Below are 27,417 nucleotides of genomic sequence, written 5' to 3'. Positions count from 1 at the left end.
GAAAGATGTTATGTACGGTAATTATTTGATTTGAAGTTAACTGGGGAAATTTAATTAAAATAATATCTTTTTAAGAGAGAGAGCATAAAAAAGGAAAAATTCCAGGAGGCTTCTCCATTAAACTTGCTTTTTATTGTGGATGCAGAGAAAAATTCATTGAAAATGCATACATTTACATACATTCACCCATAATCACACATACACACGCGCGCACAAATGGTGTATAAAATAAAAGATCAACCCAGAGTAGACATAGTAGGCTCTTGCACTGGTGAGTCAACACAGACGTCACTACGAATACAACCTAGTCACCACAAAGGCAGCCCACCCCCACCTTGTCCCCAGACACAAAGATCTCTTGTGTCGCCCCCTGCTGGCTTATGGAAAGACGGAGGCATGGCTTGGTTGTAGTGTTGTCTGCGGAGGGGAAATGATTCCCCAAGCCTCACGAGTATGAGGTGGAGAAAATCGAAGTGGGGGAGAGGAGAGGGTCTCTTCAAAGAAAAGTTTCGGCTCTCGTCACGGGTTGATTGTTTTTCTTTAAAATAAAATAACCGCAAAACGACACCACAGAATTGGAACGTCTAAAAAGTGGCAGCCGGCGGGCTGAGGTGTGCGAAGGTCGTCACCACCCATAGGAATCATCAAATCTGCAGGAAGCAAAGGCAGAATCACACAATTGCAGGGGAAGGAATGCGGTTCGCTGCTCCTGTCCCAAAAACAAGGCCACCCACCCTTCCAAATCCATCCAGAACAATGGCATACCACAGGGTGGGTGCTTTAAACCAAGGTTTCCCAAAACTTGGTGTTAGGGACTGGGAAGAGGGAGAATGGTGGAGACTGCCTCCCCAGCCTGACCCTTCCAGAGAAGAAGAAGACAGTTCAGAAGAAGAAGAGTTTGGATTTGATATCCCACTTTATCACTACTCGAAGGAGTCTCAAAGCGGCTAACGTTCTCCTTTCCCTTCCTCCTCCACAACAAACACTCTGTGAGGTGAATGGGGCTGAGAGACTTCAGAGAAGTGTGACTGGCCCAAGGTCACCCAGCAGCTGCATGTGGAGGAGCGGAGACGCGAACCCAGTTCACCAGATTACGAGTCTACCGCTCTTAACCACTACACCATACTGGCTCTCAGAATTACAACTGGGGTTTGAGGGAGGTCACAGCTCAGAGGCAGATGAGGGGGATAGTTGGGAAATAATGGGAGAGGAGGGGGAGGGGGAGGAGGAGGAGGAGGAGGAGGAGGAGGAGGAGGAGGAGGAGGAGAAGAAGAAGAAGAAGAAGAAGAAGAAGAAGAAGAAGAAGAAGAAGAAGAAGGGTGACAGCTGATGGATACCATGTCTTTAGAAAGCATTCAAGACTCTCTCTCTCTCTCTCTCTCTCTCTCCCAGAACATGGCGGACCTTGAACGTAGGAGAGCAAAGAGCTCAACCAGAGCCAGGGCTTTTTCAGCCGTGGCCCCGATCTGGTGGAACATTCTGTCACAAGAAACTAGGGCCCTGCGGGACTTGACATCTTCCTGCAGGGCCTGCAAGACAGAGCTGTTCCACCAGGCCTTTGGCCAAGGCACAGTCTGACCCCCTCTCTTCTTCTGCAATCTTCATAGAACTCTAGCCCAACGGTTGCCATTAATTTGATTCTGAACTGATTTTAGAATGTATTTCATTTAATTGACTGTGTTTTTATGTAAACGGTGCTATTTTTACTGTTGTTAGCCGCTCTGAGCCCGGCTTTGGCTGGGGAGGGTGGGATATAAATAAATTATTATTATTATTATTATTATTATTATTATTATTATTATTATTATTATTATTATTATTATTATTATTGGCCAAAGGCACTTTTCAGCACCCGTAGTGATGACTCATGAGAAGTGTGAGGGACAGAGGGAGTGGGGTTTGACTCTGAGCAACACCATAATTCTGAGAGGCCACATTCCTGAGCCTCTCTCTGTGAATATTGAATAAAAGCAGATGGTAAGAACTTTTCCTTGTCTTGTCAGTTCCTGGCAACCTGCCGAGGGGGCTGGTTCCTCTGCTGCCTGACAATACCCCTTTTCCAGAGAGTAAGCTCCACTAAACTATGACTTACTTCTGATTCTGAATAGGCAAGTGTGGGATTATCACCAGAAAGCATTCCAGACCCACAACCTCCTAGAACCCGGCAGGCCTTAAAAGTAGGAGAGCAAAGGGCTTGGAGACCATGGGGGGGGGGAGTGCTGTTGATGAATGGGGAAGTGGAAGAGAAGGGAGGTGGAGATTTACTCGGGGCAACACCATTATTCCAAGAGCCTCTCTCTGTGACTATTGAATGAAAAGCAGATGGTAAGGACTTTTCCTTCTCTTATCCGTTCCTGGCAACCTGCCGTGGGGGTTGGTTCCTCTGACGCCTGACACTTGGGTCGCCAGCTGTTTCTGAACTACATCTCCCATCATGCCTAGCTAGCAGGACCAGTGGTCAGGGATGATGGGAACTGCAGTCCCCAAAGAAGCTAGTTTGGGAAAGCCTGGCTTAAATGATATTGCATTGTTAAATACAGTGGAACCTTGGGTTGCGAACGTGATCCATGCGGGAGGCGCATTCACAACCCACAGCATTCACAACCCACAGCGCCACATCTGCGCATGCGCGGGTTGTGATTCAGTGCTTCTGCACATGCGCAAAGCACGATTTAGCGATTCTGCGCATGTGCGAGTGCCAAAACCCAGAAGTAACCCATTCCAGTACTTCCGGGTTCAGCATGGAGCGCAATCACATAACCTGAAGTGTCTGTAACCCGAGGTACCACTGTATATGTTTCATATAAACCTTTTTTCAGTGTCACCCTTGGATGTGCTAGATCTGAAATAAGGGCCATAAAAGATAAATGGATGGAATAATTGCACTGGATCACGCACGGCTCTGAATCAGCAGTGCACGATTCCTGGGATTATTCCACATTTGACTTCAGAGAAAGCATGGTGTAACAGTCAGAATGCTGGAGCAGGACCCGGGTTCGAATCCCCACTCAGCCACAAAGCTTACTGGGGTGGCCTTGGGCCAGTCACTGCCTCTCAGCCCAACCTACCTAACAGGGTTGTTGTGAGGATAAAATTGAATCACATGCACCAGCTTTGAGGTGAAGGTGGCATATAAGCATAATAAATAATTATAGTTTAGCATGGGGTAGCAGGGAGGTTCCTTTGGATAAGTGCAGAATGCTGCTTTCCTAGTGATGAGTAATCTTTCAGGGGGGTTGTGGGGGGGGCAGAGGGGAAACATTGCACTGGGTCAAGATGGAGGTGGCTTCCAAGCAAGTCCGAGTCTTAAACTCACCTTTGTTTCTACAGATTAGACATCACAGTAATCACACAGAAAAGTATCTGAGCATTTAGAGCATGTTCTTTCCTTCCTATTTAGCAATCCTTAAAAGTTGTTGTGGTTAGAAAGAATAGGTAAAAATGAAAGGTAAAGGACCCCTGGACAGTTATGTCCAGTCAAAGGCGACTATGGGGTTGTGGCCATAGCTGTCAACCTTCCCTTTTTTTGTGGGAAATTCCCTTATTCCAGCGCCATTTCCCGCTGCTTCCCGCTGCTATCCCGGATTGTTAGATATCCCGTAGACTGTCCCCAGGACAGGTAAGGTTGCTGAACCCTTATTTTCGAGGCTGCTGATCCCTTATTTTCAAATCTGAAAGTTCAGCTATGGTTGCAGTGCTCATCTCACTTTCAGGCCGAGGGAGCCAGCATTTGTCCACAGACAGCTTTCCAGGTCATGTGGCCAGAATGACTAAACTGCTTCTGATGCAATGGAACACCGTGACGGAAACCAGAGTGCACAGAAACGCCGTTTACCTTCCCGCCACAGCGGTACCTATTTATCTACTTGCACTGGTGTGCTTTCGAACTTCTAGCTTGGCAGGAGCTGGGACAGAGCAGCGGGAGCTCACTCCGTGGTGTGGATTCGAAGCACCGACCTTACGATCAGCAAGCCCAAGAGGCTCAGTGGTTTAGACCACAGCACCACCCACTCCTCTAGAAAGAATAGGACCCATGTCAGGTACAAGTGGCTTTCGGTACTCTAAAAAGGGCTATGCCCTGCAATGCTAGGAGGACTCACCGTGATCTCATGTTGTGGTCACTGTTGCTGCTACTGCTGCTGCTGCTGTCTCCAAAAATGAGTTCAGACATCAAGCTCTCTGGACTGGATCTCTTGCCATACCTTGTGTAGAGAAAGGGATGGAGAGGAAGGACTGAGTTAGTGCCATCTTAGAAGTTCCCTTGGAGAGATGTCCAGATTTTTGCTCTTCCTCTCCCCGTCACCTAATTTCAGCAGCTACAAGGCAGGAGCCCCACACTCCACTTGCAACAGATGGAGCAAGGATAAGAAAGGAATGCCTCTAAGCATGTACAGAATGAGCTACTGGGGCATCACCACTCACGTCTACACCTTTGGGCCCAGTATACCTGAAGGAGCGTCTCCACCCCCATCGTTCTACCTGGACACTGAGGTCCAGCTCCGAGGGCCTTCTGGCGGTTCCCTCCCTGTGAGAAGTGAGGTTGCAGGGAACTAGGCAGAGGGCCTTTTCGGTGGTGGCGCCCGCCCTGTGGAACGCCCTCCCATCAGATGTGAAGGAAATAAACAACTATCTGACTTTTAGAAGACATCTGAAGGCAGCCTTGTTTAGGAAAGTTTTTAATGTTTGACATTTTAGTGTGCTTTTAATATTCTGTTAGGACCCACCCAGAGTGGCTGGGGAAACCCAGCCAGATGGGCAGGGCATAAATAAGAAATTATTATTATTATTATTATTATTATTATTATTATTATTATTATTATTATTATTATTAATTTTATTATTAATTTTATTATTATTATTATTATTGGCAAGGAATTTCAAAGCAGAGGGTAGAAACTTCAGGTAGCCCCAAACAACCTTTAATAATAATAATAATAATAATAATAATAATAATAATAATAATAATATTGAATTAGATTGTTATAAGATGTACATTTTTTGTTTCTTCAGCTTGTAAACCGCCTTGAGTATTGTAAGAAAGGCGGTATTCAAATTAAAAATGATTATGATGATAATAATATTTATACCCCACCCATCTGGCTGGGTTTCCCCAGCCACTCTTGGCAGCTTCCAGCACGTATAAAGACATCACAAAATGTCAAACATTAAAAATTTCCCAATACAATGGTTTGGGCACACAACTCAATGCAAAACCTGCATTGCAAATCTTGCCTGTGTTTGAACATCCCCAAAGAAGGCTGGTCAGAGAAGAACAACAGAGAAGATTGGTTACATGAGCTGACCCTTAGGGTGTGACTCTCCCTGCAAAGGTGGGCATTTATCAGTGGATTCTAAAAGGCTTGTGCATTTCCCCCCACAGGAATATATGCGCTGCCGTTCCGTGGTTTGCAGAAATCAGATCCACAGCTCCCCTGGGTTCAGAACTGGGTCAGGAGTTCAAGAAGGACATGGAGACAAAATGAATCAACCCAGAGGGGCGAGGGCTTGCTAATCGCCTCCTGGGTCGGATTTCCAATTAAGTTTCTAGGAGATGACAGTTAATGGGCTGTACCAGGCAGTTGGTGCTAATGGTGGAGGTGTTGTTTTTTTTAAGCAGCTGGACTGCTGATTTGATTGGCTGCCTTTAAAAGCTGCAGGGCTCAGCAATCTCTGCAAATGAAAAGCTACACTCTGTGGGCGCACAGACCATAGTTAACGTACTCGACAAAGTAGTGATAATTTGCATAGGCAAATAAGGTTTAAGAACATGCTTCTTGGGCCTTTTAACTTACACACTCACTCAGCAGAAGATAAAAACTGTTTGCAGACCCTCCAAATGTCCCTATTTTTCAGATTTACAGAAGCCTTCCTGATTTCTGCTTTGATCCCAGAATGTCCTGCTTCTCCTTAGGACGTCCCTATTTTCATCAGAGAAATGTTGGAGGGTATGGAGTCATGTGACCCCCCCTCGAGCCAAGGAGACAAGTAACTATACAACCTTTAGAAGACATCGGAAGTCAGCCTGTATAGGGAAGGGGTTTTTTAATGTTTAATGTTTTATTATGTTTTTATATACAGTGGTACCTCTGGATGCGAACGGGATCCGTTCCAGAGCCCCGTTCGCATCCTGAAGTGAATGCAACCCGCGTCTGCACATGTGCAGGTTGTGATTCGCCACTTCTGCGCATGTGTGTGACGTCATTTTGAGCATCTGTGTATGTGTGAGTGGCAAAACCCGGAAATAACGCACTCCGTTACTTCCGGGTTGCCGAGGAGTGCAACCCAAAAGGGCTTAACCTGAAGCAACCTCAACCTGAGGTATGACTGTATTTTGGAAGCCACCCAGAGTGGCTGGGGCAAAGCCAGTTGGATGGGAGGGGTATTAGTATTAGTAGTAAATAGGACGTCCCTATTTTCATTGGAGAAATGTTGGAGGGTATGCTGTTAGCGTGCTTTCACAACACAGAGAAAATGAAACCTGGCACAGGAACAGTCTAAGGTTGAAGAAAGGTGTCATCTTTCGAAAGGGCTTCCTTGCAGCTTCACAGCTGATGACAGACAAGGATGCTAGTGAGCTGGATACAGTCCCAGACAGCAGCCTTGCCCTGACTCCCTCCCTCTGCTGCCTTCACCTGGGGAATGTTAAGAATGTGTGCTCTACTTGGCAGGGAGCTAAAGCCTTTCCTCCATTCCTTTGGACCTCTTCACCCAATGCCCATTCCCCACCAACATTCAGGCAGGCAGCAGGGTGGTGTGTGTGTGTGTGTGTGTGTGTGTGTGTGTGTGTGTGTGTCTGTGTGTGTTCATTTCCCTGGTACATAAGAAGCCACTACTGCATACCCAGACCCACACGACCCTGCTCACCTCTGCCGTGTCACCAAGTTGATGTAATGCCGGAGAGCTGAGAAGTATTTGGCCATCTCTTCTGGGGAAGCATCTTCTCCGGGACTCTCCGGCTTGGGAGGGTAGGCATCCACTAAGGTCCCCAAGCAGAACAGGACGCACAGGGTCACGGCGATCACAAGAGGCCAGGGCTTCAGAGAGGCCACCATCTGGAAGGAAACAGACGAGAACGCACAAAGCCTGCTAAGCAGCTTGAACTAACCCAATGCTGCCAGGTGAGCCCTGCAAAAGCATCCCATAGTCCCTTGTGGAAAGGCCAGCTTTACATTAATACATTGCCACCTTGTTGAGATCTGGCATGGCCATCAGCCTTTCCTAAACTGCCCGGAAAACAGAACACCGGCAGATGCTCAGTGTGGACATAACTGCGTACAAACACGTCGCTGTCAATTGTTCAACCAGAAGAATGTCCGGTTCCCTGAAACAGCCTCTTTCCCTTTTGACCCCTGATCCCGAGGCTCAGCATAGCAGCTCGGTCACTCGAAGCACCTGCTACTAAAATGTCAGGAAACAGCAAACAGAAGAGGAGCATGTGCCCCCAAAACACCTGCCATCCTGTTGTGTTCAGGAACCCCAAGCAGCCCTCGGCTTTTAGAAATTAAGTCATGCTTCGGTTTTATTCCCTAGTCCCCACAACTTTATTTCCCTCCCTGAAAAGAAGCGCAGCAGCAGATCGAAGGGACTTCCCCCCCCCATCCAAACCAACAATTGCCCGTCCCAGATACTCACTGTCAAAAAGAGGTAGGAACAGGTGCAAAGCTAGATGTAGAGGGATGCAAGTAGGATTCAGCCAGCCCTTCTGCAAGTTTCAAGTTGCTTCTTCTTGCTGATGCCTCTGTTAGCAGCTCTCTCTCAGCCAGGGCTTTATATCCTTAGTAGGTGGGTAAATTAAGGAGGGGGAGACTCCTCCCCTCCCTCCTCTTTCAGTCATTCACTCACCCATCATGTGTTGATCGATGCGATTCTGAATCAGCCACCTTGATTGCTGAGCGAACAGGCGCTGCACTTGCTAAGGGAGGGGGAAGCTGAACGGGGAACAGGGTGAACCTTGACGGGGGGGGGCAGAATTTAGAGAGGCAGCGACTGTGGACCTGAGCCAAGCTCTTTGTCCGATTAAATAACTGGAGCTTCTGATGGGGGGGGGGACTAGGATAATGGGGCTTCACACAGTCCTAAGATCTCACACTGAAGGAGGAAGGCATATATACTCTTCAGGTTTGTGCTCATCCCCCGAAACTGGTAAGATGCAAAGTTTTAGGAGACAGGCTTCACTCACACAGTGAAAGAAGAAGCCTGTTGGTCTCAGTGCCGGTGAATATTGTGACATGCACAAGCATATGAAAGAGCTGGGAGGCAAGGATCGGTTCAGATCAAGTATTCTGTTGCCTTGATAAGCAAAGTTTAACTTTCAGGACCAGGATTCTTCTGGTGATCTGTCTGATGAGAGGAGAGGGACATTGCCCCGCTTGTAAACTTCACCGTGGTGTCTTGCTGTCTACTGGGAGAAGAGAGGGTGCTGAAATCCATCAGCCACAGACTTGCCACATTTCTATCTGGCTAGGGTGGCCATGTCAAAATATAGGGGGTTGGTGGAAAATTTCAGTAGGATGCTGTGCGAATATTCTGAGGTTCTATATGCACTCAGTGTTCAGACCTCCTTCCTTCCCTCCATGGGTTCCATTTCTATATTTTGTTTCTGCATCTTTTAATGTAATCTATCTATTATATAATCATGGTTTCCAAAGTTCATGTTACTTTACAAGAGTCCTTGTATTCCTGCCAATGATTTCAACTATTTACAGCAGTCTCTCAAATGTGCCAAAAAATTTATTTCAGTCTTTTAGAAAAACTTGATCTTTCTGGTTTCTGATCTTTCCCGTCAGTCTTGCCATTTCTGCATATTCCATCAGCTTGGTCTCCCACTCTTCTCTGGTCGGTACTTCTTCTTTCCATCCCTGGGCTAGGAGCATCCTTGCTGCTGTTGTTGCATACTTAAACAGTCTTTTATTTTCTTTGGGTAATTCTGCATCTATAATACCTAACGAAAAAGCCTCCTTTTTTTAAACAAAAGTTATATTAAACTTTTTTTCAGCTCATTATATATAATTTCCCAGAAAGCTTTTACTTCCCCACATGTCCACCACATATGATAAAAAGTACCCAGTCCCTGACACTTTATTATGTCCCTTTACTGTGTGTTTTTTATATTTGTTGACAACCTACGCTAATAATTTGTTGGAGGGTATACATTTAATGGGATGCGGGTGGCGCTGTGAGTTAAACCACAGAGCCTAGGACTTGCCGATCAGAAGGTCAGCGGTTCGAATCCCCGCGACGGGGTGAGCTCCCATTGCTCAGTCACTGCTCCTGCCAACCTAGCAGTTCGAAAGCCCGTCAAAGTGCAAGTAGATAAATAGGTACAGCTCCGGCAGGAAGGTAAACGGCGTTTCCGTGCGCTGTTCTGGTTTGCCAGAAGCGGCTTAGTCATGCTGGCCACATGACCCGGAAGCTGTACACCGGCTCCCTCAGCCAATAAAGCGAGATGAGCGCCGCAACGCCAGAGTCATCTGTGGCTGGACCTAATGGTCAGGGGTCCCTTTACCTTTACCATACATTTAATAAATGAATCTATAAATTTATTTAGATCACCTAAACAAGTAAATAAGTGGCGTCATTATAACAAGATACTGCATTTCATTTCATTCAGTCTGTGATTATTATTTTGCTGCAAAATTGAGCATCTTCCTAGGTTGCAAACTTGCATTTGTCATTTAGAAGATTGCCCAGGTGGGGTTTCAATGTGTTAGTCCATTGCAGCAAAAAGAAAAGTATATTGTGGCACTTTATAGGTTAACAAGCATGACAGAAGCTTTCAAAGGCCGGCGCCCTTTGCATTTTCTAATTAGCAGAAACCTTATCTGACGAAGGAACGAAAAATTGTTTCCTGGGAATGGCAAAGGGGTATATTAACATAGATCTTTCACAACATCTCATAAGCCGTTTATGGTGATGGTTTTCTAGGGACACAATATGTATTGCCTGCAGTTGTAACACTTTAAACTTATTTCTGCATTTGCAAATAATCTTCACTACCTCGTGTCAGACCAACCTATCTGTACCATGGAGAAAAATTGGAAATGCAAGTAACTGCTGGATCTCATTGAATATCAGTAGACTGTGGTCATTTGCAACAGAGAACCTCTGACAATTGCAGGAACAAATTGTAAAAAACCACAGGAATGCAAACAAAAGGAACCAGCTGGGGAACTACCAAGGGTAGAAGTCTCAGAGCCTGGGGAGCGGTGGTGGGAGCACAAATTGCTGCAGAAATGTGGACAACTGAATTTAACATTGGAAAAATGAGAAATGGAGAGAATCAAATTTGAGAGATCCTTCCACCCCTATTCCCTAGGCATAATGACAACATGCAGTCTCCAATACAGTGGTACCTTGGTTCCCAAACTTAATCCGTTCCAAAACCAAAGCGTTCCAAAACCAAGGCCCGCTTTCCCATAGAAAGTAATGCAAAATGGATTAATCCATTCCAGACTTTTCAAAACAACCCCAAAATAGCAATTTAACATGAATTTTATTAGCTAATGAGACCATTGATCCATAAAATGAAAGCAATAATCAGTGTACTGTACTATAAAATAAATAAGACAGTATTGTAGATGATTAAAAAAAAATCTTATTTGCCCTGATGATAGTCATTGTTTGGATGTGGGGCTTTTATCCATTTCTGCAGTCACACAATCAATCAATCAGTAGCTGAACTGGGTTCCACACAGTCATAAAAACAAGTCACAAAAACGAAGTTACAAGCCACAGGCACAAGTCAGTCCCATAAAACAAAGAACAAGTCACAGTCACAAAAACGAAAAAGCCACACAAAGAAAAATGCAAAAAATAGCAAAAACAAAACCCCCAAATATCACCTTTGTGTTGCATGGGTCTTCGGGACTCAACAGCCAACAGACTTAACAGGCAGCCTCTGATTAGCAGTGGAAAACTGAATTTACAAACGGAAGACACTCGACAGGAAGCGGAACATGTTCAGCTTCCAAGGCAAAGTTCACAAACCAGAACACCTACGTACTTCCAGGTTTGCAGCGTTCTATTTCCAAGTTGTTAATAAGCTAAGCTGTTCTAAAACCAAGGTACCACTGTACTTCTGAAAAGTTCCGCAATCACGTCCTCTCTAGCCCAGCTATACCTAATGAACTATCATTCGCTGTCTTAAGTTTCACTGGATGGGCAAGCATCCATCTCATCCCCATATTTCCAAAACATTATTGTGAGTTTTTTTGGGCAAGGGGGAGTTACAGTGCATGATGCCTGAGTCGCTTCCAATTGCTGGATCTAGCAAGGGTCAAAATCTTATGGAGGGTCCCATTCATGAGTTAGCAAGGCAAGAGACGTAATTGCCAAACAAGTGGAAATTGACACCTGGCTTGAGAGCAGTACATGTGAAAAGGATCTAGGAGTCTTGGTTGACCACAAACTTGACATGAGCCAACAGTGTGACGCGGCAGCTAAAAAAGCCAATGCAATTCTGGGCTGCATCAATAGGAGTATAGCATCTAGATCAAGGGAAGTAATAGTGCCACTGTATTCTGCTCTGGTCAGACCTCACCTGGAGTACTGTGTCCAGTTCTGGGCACCACAGTTCAAGAAGGACACTGACAAACTGGAACGTGTCCAGAGGAGGGCAACCAAAATGGTCAAAGGCCTGGAAACGATGCCTTATGAGGAACGGCTAAGGGAACTGGGCATGTTTAGCCTGGAGAAGAGGAGGTTAAGGGGTGATATGATAGCCATGTTCAAATATATAAAAGGATGTCACATAGAGGAGGGAGAAAGGTTGTTTTCTGCTGCTCCAGAGAAGCGGACACGGAGCAATGGATCCAAACTACAAGAAAGAAGATTCCACCTAAACATTAGGAAGAACTTCCTGACAGTAAGAGCTGTTCGACAGTGGAATTTGCTGCCAAGGAGTGTGGTGGAGTCTCCTACTTTGGAGGTCTTTAAGCAGAGGCTTGACAACCATATGTCAGGAGTGCTCTGATGGTGTTTCCTGCTTGGCAGGGGGTTGGACTCGATGGCCCTTGTGGTCTCTTCCAACTCTATGATTCTATGATTCTATGATTCCCTGTGCAACTCTGAAAGGTGCAGGAGCACCCTGTTCCCTATGGGATTTGGCAACCTTACGCTGCTGCAGCTCAGCATGTAACTAAGCCTACAACTGAAACAACGGCATACAGCTTCCCTGTTTACATCTGCCACCGCTTCCCTGCTCTCCCTCTGTTGTTACTCCTGTGTTGACTTTTAGATTGTAAGATTCCCAGGGCAGAGACCTTATATTCCATAAGCACCACACACACCTATGACAAGATAGACACATACACATAGGTAGACGATAGATGAGAGATGACAGACAGACAAATACCGTATTTTTTCCATCTATAAGACGCCCCCTATTTTGGGGAACTCAGATTTCAGAAAATGGGGGAAGATATATCCGTGTATAAGACGCCCCCCTAATTTTTGACATTATTTTTTAGGGGAAAACGTAGTCTTATACACAGAAAAATACAGTATATATAGACACACAAACTAGAAAACTAGAAAGAGGATGGATGGATAGATAGACAGATAGATATTTGAATAGATAGTTGGATAGACTGGTTGATTGATCTTTCTATCTAAGTCAGGCTTCCTCAACCTTGGCCCTCCAGATGTTTTTGGCCTACAACTCCCATGATCCCTAGCTAGCAGGACCAGTGGTCAGGGATGATGGGAATTGTAGTCTCAAAACATCTGGAGGGCTGAGGTTGAGGAAGCCTGATCTAAGTGGACAACATGTGCAAAATCAGAGATGGCCTCCCTCGCAGATTTTGGCTCACGAGAAAACCAAGAGCATCTCTCATTCAGTTGAACACCTTTAAGCTGAGGAAAAGGGCGGCTGCTTTGGTCAATGTATGAACCAGTTGCCTGCATCAAACGATAGGGCCGGCTATGGCTGGATGAATGTACGCAGAGGACAGCAAGCAGAGAAGAGGTTTTAGAATTGTCATGGGGAGGGTGGCTAGAAAAGGCTCAGGTGAGAATAGACATTTTGACACAGGCCTACTTTCATTTCTTGGAGGTTTAGCCTGGCTTTTCTTCATCACAGGTGCCTAAAGGAAAGTTAAATTTCATTCATTAATATAGCACACAGTAGCAGTTTCAAGTTTTTCCACTGTGGGAGATATTTTTGACTTCCAGTTCTTGTTACTTTTACACATAAATCCACTGATCCCCATTTCCAAACTACTCTATGAATCTTCCCCCACCCCCAAGCTTCACAACAATTTGCATTAAAATGCATATTTAAATACCCATTTTAAAATGTGTTGGTAAAAAAATTAATAAATGTGCTTGTGACCCCCAGGTTTTCAGACATCCATAAAAAGCTTCACACACACACACACACACACACACACACACACACACACACAACTTTGCCCTTGTGCACCTTCTCACGGTGAGGCACTCAACTCCTTACGTCATCAGGCAGCCAACCGGCCTCCTCTCACTCCTCTTAATTAGAAGGACGGATGATTTGTTCATTAATCATTGCTTTGCTGTCCAATCTCCCATTAAAACTCTGATTGCATCAGAGAAATTTCTCCCCACCTAATCAATAGTCATCCAAATCCTCGCTTTATGGACTGATTAGTTACCCTTTTGTGGTTTCGTTTCATTAACATTGCAGCTTTAGTGGTTAATATTTCAGGGCATCGGTGTTGCAGGCCACGGGGCCAAGCGCCATTATCATGCCACCCTGGATTATGCAATATGGTGGAGCTCTGTGCAATTTTTACCCGAATAGAGATGTGGTGCTAAGAAGTCAATAACTTATTGCCTGTTGGTATTTTTACTTTAAAAGAACAACAGGAGAATTCACAGGATGTCTAGATCCAGGTTTGGGGCAAGTACTCTTTGGTGAGAGCACCCCAGCAGAGATTTAAAATCATAAAACATGCACCAAAGACGTGGAATTATAGGCTGTTGGACCTTTAAAATAACCCCTTTTAAGTTTCTTCCCAAAGTTTCCCTTTCTTCCCTTAGCACTGAAAGAGACCACATGCTCAGTAAGTTAAAAATGGTTACGTACTTACAAACTCTTCAAAGGTCAGATTCATGTGCTTTTCCACACAGCAGCAAGAAAACACAGGCAGAAAAACTTAGCTTACAAAAATTGATAAAATGTTCCTAAATACTTGGTCTAGAACTGCAAATTGGCTTGTAAGCCATGCACATGGTCTGAACCTGGATAAACCAGGTTTATTATTATCAATAATAAATTTATTTAAAATTTTTATTTGTACCCTGCCCTCCCCGGCCGGAGCTGGGCTCAAGGCGGCTAACATCATAAAACTAACACAGTATACAAAGAACATAAAAACATAAAACAGGCAATCAATTAATTAAAATACGTCTTAAAATTAGTTCAGAGCAAATAAAAATCTGGACAGATGGCAGTCCACGGGTAAAATTGAGAGTGGTTAATATTCTCCAGGACCAACTGTTACCACTGGTCTTATAAAGGACCTGTGAGTGGGCTAGGAGGCCTCTTTAATGCTTTTTCTTATACAGAAAGAAAAGAATCAGACTGAACCCCGACCAAAGGCCTGGTGGAACAGCTCCGTCTTGCAGGACCTGCAGAAAGATGTCAAATCCCGCAGGGCCCTGGTCTCTTGTGAGATAGCGTTCCACCAGGCCAGGGCCACGGCCGAAAAGGCCCTGGATCTGGTTGAGGCCAGTCTTATCTCCCTGGGGCCTGGGATCTTCACGGTGTTATTATTTGCAGACCTTAAGGTCCTCCATGGGGCATACCAGGAGAGGCAGTCCCGTAGGAATTATTATTATCAGTAGTGCTCACTGGAAGGACAGATCCTGAAGCTGAGGCTCCAATAATTTGGCCACCTCATGAGAAGAGACGACTCCCTGGAAAAGACCCTGATGTTGGGAAAGATGGAGGGCACAAGGAGAAGGGGACGACAGAGGACAAGATGGTTGGACAGTGTTCTCGAAGCTACCAGCATGAGTTTGACCAAACTGCAGGAAGCAGTGGAAGACAGGAGTGCCTGGCGTGCTCTGGTCCATGGGGGCATGAAGAGTCGGACATAACTAAACGACTAAACAACAACAAAGTAGTAGTAGTGAAGGGAGAGGGAAGGGTTGCTTTCTATATATTTTGTACCTTTGCTTTCTATATTTTATACCTAAGAAGGATCTTCATATATACCTAAGAAGGATCTTCATATTCTCTGTAAGTTAATTTCTGAGCTAAGGGCCCCTCAAGGAATGCAAGATAAGACAGAGACTGTAAGCTAGAAATAGCCTCGCCTTAGGAATGCAAGATAAAAAAAAGACACAGACGGGAGGAGACGGGGGGATACAGGACGCTTAGAAAGAACAATAGGGAGGGCTGTTTTAGAAGGCTATAGACATGCTAAAAATAAGTTGAAAACTTATTTCGGGAGGGCGTGGGGAGGAGGGAGAGAGCCCACTCAAGGTATAAGAAAATCTGCAGAGGGGTATTTTCTGGGCAGTCAGTTTTTCCAGAATTTATTCTGCTGGCTGTCTCCTGTGCACAGAGAATAAAACTGCTTTCCTCCAAAGAAGGATCTTTCCTGGAGTTTTCTTTTACTCTCTCTCTGGATCTGAGGACGCGGGCCAACGATTCCCTGGCATGGACTAGGCTCAGCCTACATCTTGGTTCCCTGACCGGGAATCTGCCCCACCTCAGAGGGCTGGAGAGAGCCAGGCTCGACCTGGTGGACAGCTCAGATCGGTGATTGCAGGCTCCACGCGCGCACCCTACCAATTTGTGGGGGGAACCAGCCACACCACTCCAGAGCAAGGACCCAGGTCGAGGGAGGAAAGAGGACTGGCCAGGGAAGGGACTCTGCAGCAGAAAAAAAAAAAAAAACGGTAAGCCCAAGGGAAAGGGCTGGGCATGGGGCCCAAGGGAAAAAAGGGAGGCCTGATCAGCCTCACCTGGTTATGCAGTAGTGTGCAGCCAGGAAAGGAAAAAAAGGGCGTGGCAGTGGTGTGCCACCAGGTGGGCATGGGGCCCAAGGGAAAAAAGGGAGGCCTGATCAGCCTCACCTGGTTATGCAGTAGTGTGCAGCCAGGAAGGGAAAAAAGGGCGTGGCAGTGGTGTGCCACCAGGTGGGCATGGGGCCCAAGGGAAAAAAGGGAGGCCTGATCAGCCTCACCTGGTTATGCAGTAGTGTGCAGCCAGGAAGGAAAAAAAAAGGGCGTGGCAGTGGTGTGCCACCAACAAGGTTTTTTTTTGTTTTTGTTTTTTGTTTTTTTTTTGGTAAAAAGAAAAAGCAGCAAAGGGTGCTGCTAGGGCCCCGGTCGAAGTCTAAGCGCTGCCGGTTATGGTTGGTTGTTGGTTTTGTGCCCAGAAAAAGCAGCAAAGGGTGCTGCTAGGGCCCCGGTCGAAGTCTAAGCGCTGCCGGTTATGGTTGGTTGTTGGTTTTGTGCCCAGAAAAAGCAGCAAAGGGTGCTGCTAGGGCCCCAGTCGAAGTCTAAGCGCTGCCGGTTGTGGTTGTTGTTGGTTTTGTGCCCAGAAGAAGCAGTAAAAAAGGTGTTCTTGGGCCCCGGTCGAAGTTGTGAAGCACTGCCGGTTGTGATTTTGGTTTTTTTTGGGGGGGGAAAGGGGTTGGGGGAGGCGCATGGGTTTTTCTGAATGTGCGTGTGGGGACACTCCAGTGAATGTTTTGAGTATGTGAGACGTTGAAAGCAACGTCTGGCCTGTGACTGAGTGAAAAAAAATAACGTTAGGAGGAGGGAGTGTCCCAATATCCCAAGTGTCCAAGTGTTCTAGGGTCATGGAGAAAAAGCAGTAAAACAACTCCCATGACCCCCCCCCCCTGCAATGCTTTCCTGAACAAATTGAAAAGATGCCACGAAGGGAGAAGATTGGGGATTTTAAAAACCTGATGAAAAAAAAAAAATAGACTCCAACACTTATGTGGAGTTTCTAACCGTCTCCCATGGCTCAAGTAAAGTAGAACTGTGATTACCTGTGCCATGCCAAACTGTGCCCAGTATGGCAGCAAGTACAAGTTAAAAAGCCAGCAGTTTTGCCAGTCCCAGAAGAGAAGTCCCAGAAGAAAAGGAGGAAGGAATATTTAGCCCCCCTCCACCCTATGCAGCAACTGCACCAGGGCTAAATGAGGTTTCCCCTACCCAACCCCCCAGAAAAGAGACTGAGGGAGAAAAGAAAGAGAAGAGGAAAGTGAAGAAGAAGGTGGTATAGAGAATGAAGAATTCAGAAGGTGAAGTGGACAAGCAGTCCAAAAGAGTGTTTCAGTATGTAGAACCATGTGGCTTCTTGAGTTCTAGAAGCAGTACAATGCAAGGATGTGAACTGGCAGAAAGAAACAGAAGGGAAGGCTTTGAGAGCCGCATAGGACAGAACTGTTAAAAAAAAAAAAAAGGACAATTAAACCCGAGGGATCAAAGAACCCTGGGATTACAATACTGACCATTGAGGAAATCTGCAAGATAAATGCCCTCAGGGCAGCGGACAATACTAATAGTTGCAATTGAGGCAGCTAAAACTCCACTTTGATGGCCCCACTCCACTGAGTGTATGACCCCCTGGAGTCATCCGATGCCCAGGACCACAGACCTCCAAGCACCTTAAATCAGAATCCTTCTTTCAAAGAGGACCTGGCCAAAATAATTAGGGGTTTGTCTTCAAACAGCCAGAAAGCCAAAAATGCAATCTCAGAGTGAGCGAGGGTATCCACGGGAGGGGCAGAGAACGCCTAGGGAAAAAGCCAGTGCGCCATCTGCAGGCAAGAGGGTCACTGGAAAATGGAATGCCCAAAGGCCCCACGCCCGACACACCCCACTCCCCACAGGGTGGGAACAGTAACCAAAGTTCCGATGCCTATGTACCCAGCCATGAGCCTCAGCGCTACAGCCACAAGCCCAGCTCTGAACCCCAGAAAAATCAAGGCAGAGGGCAAGAACAGGGATCTGTGCAGGGATACCCCATGGCCTGAACCCCACCTCTCCAGTCCTGAGAGACGAAAAAAACTTACTAGGATAAACCAGGCCCAACAAACGCAGGTTCCCAGAAGCTGCCTGGCCCTGGTCCAACAATGGTTGCTCGGCACACAGAATGAGGTTTCTGAAAATGATTTGCTCAAAGACTGTTGCAGAAGCAAGTGAACTAACTGTTTCTCATTCATGAAAGTAACAGGACATCAGCTTTTTTTTTTTTTTTTCCCCTTGTGCCAGGTGCTTGGAGTAGCTTATCTCTTGGCAGCTATCTCAGAAGGACACTGCTGCATTCAGCCAGCTACCCTGAACCTCACACTTTCTGGATTTACAGTTCAGCCACAAAAAAACCCAGAAGGCCAAGAGTTAACCACCCCCCTGCCCCAAAGTATTAACCTGGAAAAGTGACTTTCTTAAAAAGCAAGTGAATACTTTCTGTGAACTTTGTCAAGTTTTTCTTTTAAGGTGCAATTTTATTCTGAAAGGAGCTGCGGCATAGGAATTGATACTTTAAGGAATTTGAAACTTTGCCAGAAGCAAGGAGTGCATTGCTCTTTCTACAGACACTGGCAAATGAACTGAAATTTGCAACATGGCTTAGAGTTCTGAAACTTAGAGCACACAAATAAGACTTTTGTAAAATCTTGGCTGGCAAACTTAACCCAAGGAACAGAACTGTTAACCCCTTGTGAATTTTCCTGCCAAGCATACCCTTTTGAGTTAATATATCAATTTGTTCTGTGCAATTGCTGCCGTCTTTGTTATCTCTTCTCTTAACAGGTGAGCTTTTGCCAGAACGCCTTGTGCCTTGGTTGAGCCTCTGCATCCCTATGATGGGGACCCAGATTGGACCCAGATGCCCAGACATCGCTCCAGCCTTGTTGGAAGGGACCCAAGATGCCCAGCGCCCACCAGACGACCCGACGCCCACCAGACTACAGCCCTGCTCACGTCACTCCGGAAGCTGACGTTTTGCACGGCTCAAGAATCCAGCATGGATTGAAAGAGGACATTTTCACATTTTCTTTCCTTTCCTTTTGCATAACTGAACTTTATTGAAGGTACCTGGGCCTGGTTTGCTTTACGCCACCCCTGCAGAGGAGGGTGTCTAGTGGGTCTTTTCTTTCAGCGTAATTACACCCCAGCCCACTCTCTAGTACTTACCTAAGCCCCTCCCCGTGCATGCAATGGCTCAAATACGACTGTGGGTCCCCATGCTGGTATTTACCACTCACAGTGACCAGACAACTGCTGCAATCGTGGAGGGCCCACCACACATATAATAAGTGGATTCAGGTTGCTGAGATGGTTGCGTTCTCTGCAAATCGGACCAATTGTGCCGTCTACACTCTGGCCCCTGTAGATGCTCTGGGAGGAATGCCACTCCTCCCTGTGCCTTGGAATGAATCCTTGGTTACAACTCCACTTGTTGCCTTCCAGCCTCTGGGCAACCATTCTTCTTTATGGAATCATTCCGTCCCTTTCCAGGTTCACAGGATCACTGGCTGCCTTTGTGTCAACAAATCAAATGACGCAAGTGACGGCCTGCCTGGCCCGCTTGCTGACAGGCACCACATCTGCCCATGGTCAGGACGTTTACTGGGTGTGTGGCAGGAAGGCCTATCATGCCCTCCCAAGAGGATGGTATGGGGTCTGTTTTCCAGCCTACTTAATACCCCCCATGTGGATTCCTGACCAGATTGCCTCTGCACCCCCTAGAAGGAGGCGTTCGGCTGACCTGGCAACACTTGCAGGTGGCAGCTCCCAAAATTGGGGCAAAAATCAGTGGCCTCCGGAAAGGATACTGGCCCATTATGCTCCAGCCTCATGGAATCGGGGAGAGAAAATCTCTGGGGCAAGGGGGCCGATCTATAACTTTAACCGCATAATCAGGCTCCAGGCAGTGGTAAAAATTGTGGCCAATGCCACAGCCACCGCCCTCCGCCTTGTTGCCACCCAGCTAGATGAAACCCGAACGGCTATTCTCCAATTGCATTTGGGAATGGACTTCATTTTAGCTAAGCAAGGAGGTTTTTGTGCTGCCCTGAACCTGACAGGTGGAGCATGTTGCTTCAACATTTCAGACCATGGCGAGGCTATCCGTGATCTGGCAGCAAGAATTGAAAAGGTAGCACATGTCCCTGTACAGACCTGGGAGGGCTGGGATATGTCTTGGTTGGACGGCATTTTCCCAGGTGGATGGATGGAGAAAATATTTATTATGGTGATAGGTCCAATAATGCTTCTATTGCTTTTCTGCTTCTGTATGCCCTGCTTGATGCAATGTATGCAAAATATGATGGAGAAGATGATGTCTCGCATGATGGGACCTCGCGTGCTTGCTTTCATAAGAGATTATAGACCCCTACCCCAGAACGAACCTAAGTATTAGGTTGTTCATAAGAAGAGGAGGGAGTGAAGGGAGAGGGAAGGGTTGCTTTCTATATATTTTGTACCTTTGCTTTCTATATTTTATACCTAAGAAGGATCTTCATATATACCTAAGAAGGATCTTCATATTCTCTGTAAGTTAATTTCTGAGCTAAGGGCCCCTCAAGGAATGCAAGATAAGACAGAGACTGTAAGCTAGAAATAGCCTCGCCTTAGGAATGCAAGATAAAAAAAAGACACAGACGGGAGGAGACGGGGGGATACAGGACGCTTAGAAAGAACAATAGGGAGGGCTGTTTTAGAAGGCTATAGACATGCTAAAAATAAGTTGAAAACTTATTTCGGGAGGGCGTGGGGAGGAGGGAGAGAGCCCACTCAAGGTATAAGAAAATCTGCAGAGGGGTATTTTCTGGGCAGTCAGTTTTTCCAGAATTTATTCTGCTGGCTGTCTCCTGTGCACAGAGAATAAAACTGCTTTCCTCCAAAGAAGGATCTTTCCTGGAGTTTTCTTTTACTCTCTCTCTGGATCTGAGGACGCGGGCCAACGATTCCCTGGCATGGACTAGGCTCAGCCTACAGTAGTAGTATTTAATTTTCAGTTATATACATTTCAATAGTTTCACAGTCATTTTAACATTTCAAAACTTGACTTCCTTCTTTACATCTTTGGAAATCTTAGAGGGCACACCTCTCCCCATGGTTCCAAGAAACACACACACAAAGTTTTGTTTTCTGCAGGCAACATCTCTTCAGTTCCTTCAGCCTGTCCTAATTCTTTTGTAAGAGCAGGCCTGGTTTCACTTTTGTAGTTACTCCTGGACCAGGATTCAAAGTAGCACATGTACGCAGAGGTTGCTCGAGGGAAGGATCGGCTGGAAGGTTATCGTGCGCACCCTGTCCTCCTTTCATTTCCCTTGCTGTCATTTTAAGTGGACATCATGCAATATTGATCTCCACCTTACAAAGTCCCCCAGGGGTCTTTTCAGAAGGCAGAGATAGCCCAAGCCTCCATGATGGATGGAAAACCAGCCTTGTGAGTGAGACGCGCCGTTCGGAAAGATGACGAGGCCTGTCTGACAAATCCTATCACGGATATCACTTACTGCTCAGACCAGCCCTGACAAATCCATTCTCTGAAGCCTGCGCCAAAATAAATAAAAGGATCGCTTAGTCGTAGTCATATAAACCACCGCGGAACTTGCCAGCTTGCTGATGGCTCCAGCTGAAGAAGGAAAATTGGATGCTGCTGTAATCTCAGACGTCAACAGTCCCTCAAAAACTGAAGTGACGGATTGGACAAGGTGGGTCTACAAGTGAATCAGGCTGGAGAAAACTTGTGGGAGGACAAGGTGGTGCTTTCTTCCCATTCCACACACAGAAGCTGAATGATGCTTAGAAGCTGGATGACCCCAGTGATGGGACAGGGTCTCTCACTGCATCTGAGCTAGCTTTCTTGGGAAGGGCTATGGCTTAGTTGTAGACCCATCTGAAACCCTGGAGGGATACTGTCAGTCAGTGTAAGCTATATTGAGCTAGATTGACCACTGGTCTAAAAGTCCTTACACTTGTAAAATCAAATAAGAATTATCCCCCCCCCCCGAAGGAACATGTTTCATGAAAATTAGCCCTTTTCTCTCTAGAATGGTTGAATGATTGAGTATATAGCCGTACCTTGGTTCTCAAACAGAATGTATTCCTGGAGTCCGCTCGACTCCCAGAACTGTGCAAAAACCAAGGTGTGGCTTCCAATTGGCTGCAGGAGCGTCATGTAGCCAATCAGAAGCCGCGGAAGCCACAGCAGACCTTCGGCTTCTGAAAATCACTCACTTCCGGTTTTTGATCGTTCAGGAGCCGAAACGTACGAGTTCCAAGGAATTCAGCAACCAAGGCACGACTGTATGCATCTTTTAAAGTGATATAATTACAGATAGAAATCACTGTAAAGGAACAACAACAACAATTGATTTATACCCCACCCATCTGGCTGGGCCTCCCCAGCCACTCTGGGCAGCTCCCAACAGAATATTAAAAACACAATAAAACATCAAGCATTTAAAACTTCCCGAAGCATGTCTGCCTTCAGATGTCTTTTAAAAGTCAGATAGTTGTTTATTTCCTTGACACCTGATGGGAGGGCGTTCCACAGGGTGGGCACCACCACCGAGAAGGCCCTCTGCCTGGTTCCCTGCAACCTCACTTCTCACAGGGAGGGAACCACCAGAAGGCCCTTGGTGCTGGACCTCAGTGTCTAGGCTGAACGATGGGGGTGGAGACGCTCCTTCAGGTATACTGGGCCGAGACCTTGTGGTACAGCAAGGTCTGCCAGCTCCTAATATCGAAAGCTTCTTCAGCCATGCCTCTTCCTTGCCTCAGAAGAGTACCCAGTTTTCAGAAATCTTCCTCCAATACCACCGAGACTGTTGCCAAGTGACCCTCCTCTCACCCGAAAGAAAACTCATGTGCGCAGCGGGGAGAGTGTATCCCCAGGCAATGGAGGTGTGCAGTGCATGAGCTTCAAGGTCATGGGGAGCCACAGAACTGGCTGCAAAGCAAACTCATCTGCCTGCTCACGTGCGCATACGCCAGCAGTTAACCACCATGCTCCTCAGAAATATTGCCTTTCTTTCCATGAAACCCTGTCGTACATAGATATAGTCATTCCGCATCCCTTCATTGCAGCCATTGATAAGGTCTTAGCCTTCTCACCAGCGTAGGTAACTGACCACACATTCTTGGCAGTTCTTTAGAAGCAGCCCAGCAGCAGAAGCCCTTCGCATGTGCACAAAATGTGCTATTTCTCCCTAGGTGAGTATTTCCCTAGTTTGATCTATGTTCACACATGCACATATCTTCCACACAATCATTTCTCACTGTAAGCTCCCATTGCATGGTGTGTGAGAGACAAGCAGGGATGGAGGAGCCATTTCCAAAACAACACAGGAACCAATACAAAGTCATTCTTCAAATTCTCCGAATTTTGCAATTCAGGTCTCTGGCTACAAAACGTGTATAAAAATGCATGTTATAAGGTCACGTGTGCCTATAAATGCATGTATTGGGGGGGTGACATGTAATACTGCATTCTATTATTGCAAAAGTATATGGGGCATGTAAAAATGTGGGTTGGGGGAGACTGGTGAATTTTCATGAAAATATTCACCAGCGGATGCAGAAATGTGGAAAACTGAACTTAAAATGGGAGCAATGTGGCAGTGAGAGAAGCTGAACCTGATATACCCACTCATTCCTACAGGCAAGGCACCACATTGTGAGTATCCTCAACAGCCTGCCCCACAAGTCCCCCTCCAAGTTCCTTAGATACTTTAATTGTGATGGCCTGGGACTCAGGCTCAGACTCGGAACCAGAGGAGTCTCAGTCTGCACCGGATCCTCTGCCTCAGGCATCATCTGAACCAAGCCTGGGCCTGATCCTGAAGAGTCCCAGTCTGCACAGGTTCCCCTGCAACAAACACCAGCTGGGCCAAATCAGGGGCCTGAGCCTGCCCTGGCTCCAGATGCAGGGATTACCTCATTGCCTTCAGCTGGGCCATCACTTACAGCTGCTCCACTACCAGTTGGGTCAGGGGAGGCTGAGGCGGCCCCTGGGTCTAGTGACCCACCAACATCTCCCGAGCTGCAGAGACTAAGGTCTGAGAGGAGGAGAGACCTGAGTACTCGCAGGAGGAGTGCTCGCCTTCGGGCAAGACAGGGAGGTGAGATCAGGACCGGCCGCTACCCCGACAAAGATAAAAGGCTGTCGGACCCTGCCCCAGGTTGCAGGAGCAACATTGCTGTGTGCTAGATCCTGCCTGAGATCCTGTACCTGTCCTTGCCTGGTTTCCTGCCTTGTGTCCTTCCTTGGCCCTGTCAGACTGACTCCTAGCAGAATCTTTGGATTCTGAACTGGTCCTGGACCGTGTTTCATGGTTACCCCCGGGCCCAGCACAGTAATGATGGGATCCTTATTTGCAGTACAGGGGTTTTTTTAAATGCTGTAGCAGGGAGGGACAACCCTGATGCAAAAGCAAGAGGTAGGCTTACTCTGAAACATTGGAAGGGGAAAACATTTTCCCATTCAGCTACAAACATCTGGAGGGCTGGAGTTTGCCTATGCCTGGGTTAGAACATGGTGCTGATAACACCAAGGTTGCAGGTTTGATCCCTGCATGAGACAGCTACATGTTCCTTTTTAAATAAAAAACCAAAATCCAAATCTATTATTTGTTTTTAAACAAATACAATAACCATTAAACCCTTATCCAGCAGTACAGCTAATGGTGTTTGTTTTATCCGTTGTCTCTCGACGTAGACGTACACATTCAACATCCAAACATACTACTTAACGTAACCCCTCCACTGAGAATTTTGAGGAGTTGGTATAAAAGGGTCCTGATTCTGGTCATTAACATGGTTAAAGAAATAGGTTCGCATTTGTTGTGAGGGTGTCTCTATTCGTTGTGCCTTTAATTCAGGGGTCAGCAAGGTTTACCTCGCCTGGGACGGTTCACGCCCACGGAGATCGCTCCGTGCGCCGGATCACGTCTGCACAGATGCGATTTCTAGTGTCTGCGCAGATGCGATTTATGGCGCCGCGGAAGCAAGTCGCCAGTCTGCGCTGCACTGGTTTACCACAGCGCATGGGGACTTGCTGAGCGGGCAACTCAGTTCGGGGGCCGTTTAAACGACCCCCGTGGGCTGCTTGTGGCCCACGGGCCGCAGGTTGCTGACCCCTGCTTTAATTATTCTCCTGTGTCTGGTGAGACGCTCAGACATTAGCTGAGATTCCGACTCTGTAATCTAAGGGCAAGGTGAACAGAGAAGAAAGGCTGGGAACGGAAAGAGGCATGGCTTAGAGAGCAGCAGCTGAGGTTGAAATCGAGAGGCTTCTCTTCTCTGATTTTCTGGCTGCCTGCAACCCAAGGCCAGGAAAGAAGAGCACAAAGGATGGGTGCAGTCTAACCCCTCTTCTCTGTGCATAAGCCCTGAGCCAAGAACTCTGCACTTCCTGCTGTGTCCTTCCACCCCACACCATCCCCCGTATTGTACCCAGGAGAACAGGCAGCGTAAACAAGACCAGTGTCTGTTCATCCGTGTGTGAGGCACATCCACCTCTGGAGCTTTCTCTGGAAGCCAAGCGTGGCGGCTCAGTTGCAAAACATTCTGAGTAATAAGTACAGAAAGCAGGGAGCCCATTTAGTCGCTCAGGTGTGTCTGTATTAGCAGGCGGGTGGCTAAATGAAAGCTGCTAACACAATCAGCCTTATTCTCCAAGGCATGGCAGGAGAGCAGGCCAGGTACTGAGGAATAAAGGTAGGCAATCAGAGCATGGCTTGGCTCTCAATCTAACCTCCCCCCATCGCTCCCGCTGGGGCTCTCGTTTTTCCTAGTATTGCCTTTCTCCAGCCACCCTCCCTCCCCAAACTCATTTGCAAAAGCAGGCGGTGGGTGGCAGGGGGAACAGCCAAGAGGAACAGAGCTACAACAAACGGTTGGGATTTAGTTCGTTCCAGGAAGGTTAGGGTGACCAGATGCTCAGGATTGTGTTATGGGAATGGCTGGGGGCTCGTGCCTCTAATGGCTGTGGAGGAGGGCAAAGTGGCAGAAATGCAGCTTGTCTGCTGTTAAATTCTCCTTTCTATCTAATTACAGTGGTACCTCGGGTTACAGACTCTTCAGGTTACAGACGCTTCAGGTTACAGACTCCACTAACCCAGAAATAGTACCTCGGGTTAAGAACTTTACCTCAGGATGAGAACAGAAATCGTGCTCTGGCGGCGTGGCGGCAGTGGGAGGCCCCATTAGCTAAAGTGGTACCTCAGGTTAAGAACAGTTTCAGGTTAAGAACGGACCTCCAGAACAAATTGAGTTCTTAACCCGAGGTAAAAAGGTAAAGGGACCCCTGACTATTAGGTCCAGTCGTGGCCGACTCTGGGGTTGCGGCGCTCATCTCGCTTTATTGGACGAGGGAGCCGGCGTACAGCTTCCAGGTCATGTGGCCAGCGTGACTAAGCCGCTTCTGGCGAACCAGAGCAGCGCACGGAATCGCTGTTTACCTTCCTGCTGGAGCGGTACCTATTTATCTGCTTGCACTTTGATGTGCTTTTGAACTGCTAGGTTGGCAGGAGCAGGGACCGAGCAACGGGAGCTCACCCCAACGCAGGGATTCGAACCGCCGACCTTCTGATTGGCAAGTCCTAGGCTCTGTGGTTTAACCCACAGCACCACCCGCGTCCCTCCAAGGTGCCACTGTATTAAAGGCACACAACACCATCTAACTTGCTTTCAACCATTCTGGGTGTAGGATCCCCCAATAAAATATTTGAGGTGGTCAGCCCCACCCCCAAAAAACGTTGATGGGCATTGCCATTCAAATGGTGTGTGTACACCATGTCATGTGATTGGTTATGTGGGGCGGGTCATACCTGGGGCCCCCAATATTTTATTCAAGTTGGCCCCCCTGATTCTGGGCATTTGGTCACCCTAAGCTAGGCTAGCGAGTAAACAATGGGCACCTTTCCCGTGTTCTGAGGCATACCTGAGTTATAGATAAAAGGTAAAGGTAAAGAACCCCTGGACGGTTAAGTCCAGTCAAAGGCGACTATGGGGTGCGGTGCTCATCTCTCTTTCAGGCCGAGGGAGCTGGCGTTTGTCCACAGACAGCTTTCTGGGTCATGAGGCCAGCATGACTAAACCGCTTCTGGTGCAACAGAACACTGTGACGGAAACCAGAGCGCACGAAACACCATTTACCTTCCTGCCACAGTGGTATCTACTTGTACTGGCGTGCTTTCAAACTGCTAGGTTGGCAGGAGCTGAGACAGAGCAATGGGAGATCACCCTGTCGTGGGGATTTGAACCGCCGACCTTCCAATTGGCAAGCCCAAGAGGCTTAGTGATTTAGAGCACAGTGGCACCCGCGTCCCAGGTAGAGGAATAATTTTATTATTTATACCCCAGCCACTCTAGGCAGCTACCAGGGCATATGAAAGCATAATAAAACACCAAACATTAAAAACTTCCCTATGCAGGGCTGTCCTCAGATGTCTTCTA

The 27,417-nt window shown here is 46.9% G+C and overlaps 1 protein-coding gene across 1 annotated transcript; it reads right to left on the bottom strand.

The window, feature by feature from the left end:
* Positions 1 to 110: 110 nt before the first annotated feature.
* Positions 111 to 7,751, bottom strand: LOC308571347 (goannatyrotoxin-Vere1-like). Its single transcript, XM_081166998.1, has 4 exons — positions 7,633 to 7,751; positions 6,865 to 7,052; positions 4,101 to 4,202; positions 111 to 650 (listed from the first exon to the last, which is right to left on the bottom strand). Exons 2-4 carry the CDS (start codon positions 7,050 to 7,052, stop codon positions 626 to 628), a joined length of 315 nt encoding a protein of 104 aa, XP_081023124.1. The 5' UTR covers positions 7,633 to 7,751; the 3' UTR covers positions 111 to 625.
* Between the last annotated feature and the right edge of the window lie 19,666 nt (positions 7,752 to 27,417).

The sequence above is a fragment of the Podarcis bocagei genome (assembly GCF_964188305.1).
Source record: "Podarcis bocagei genome assembly, chromosome: 13".
In the NCBI taxonomy this organism is placed as follows: domain Eukaryota; kingdom Metazoa; phylum Chordata; class Lepidosauria; order Squamata; family Lacertidae; genus Podarcis; species Podarcis bocagei.
Note: the sequence above shows the minus strand (reverse complement) of the source record. Positions and strands in the feature narration are given on the sequence as shown.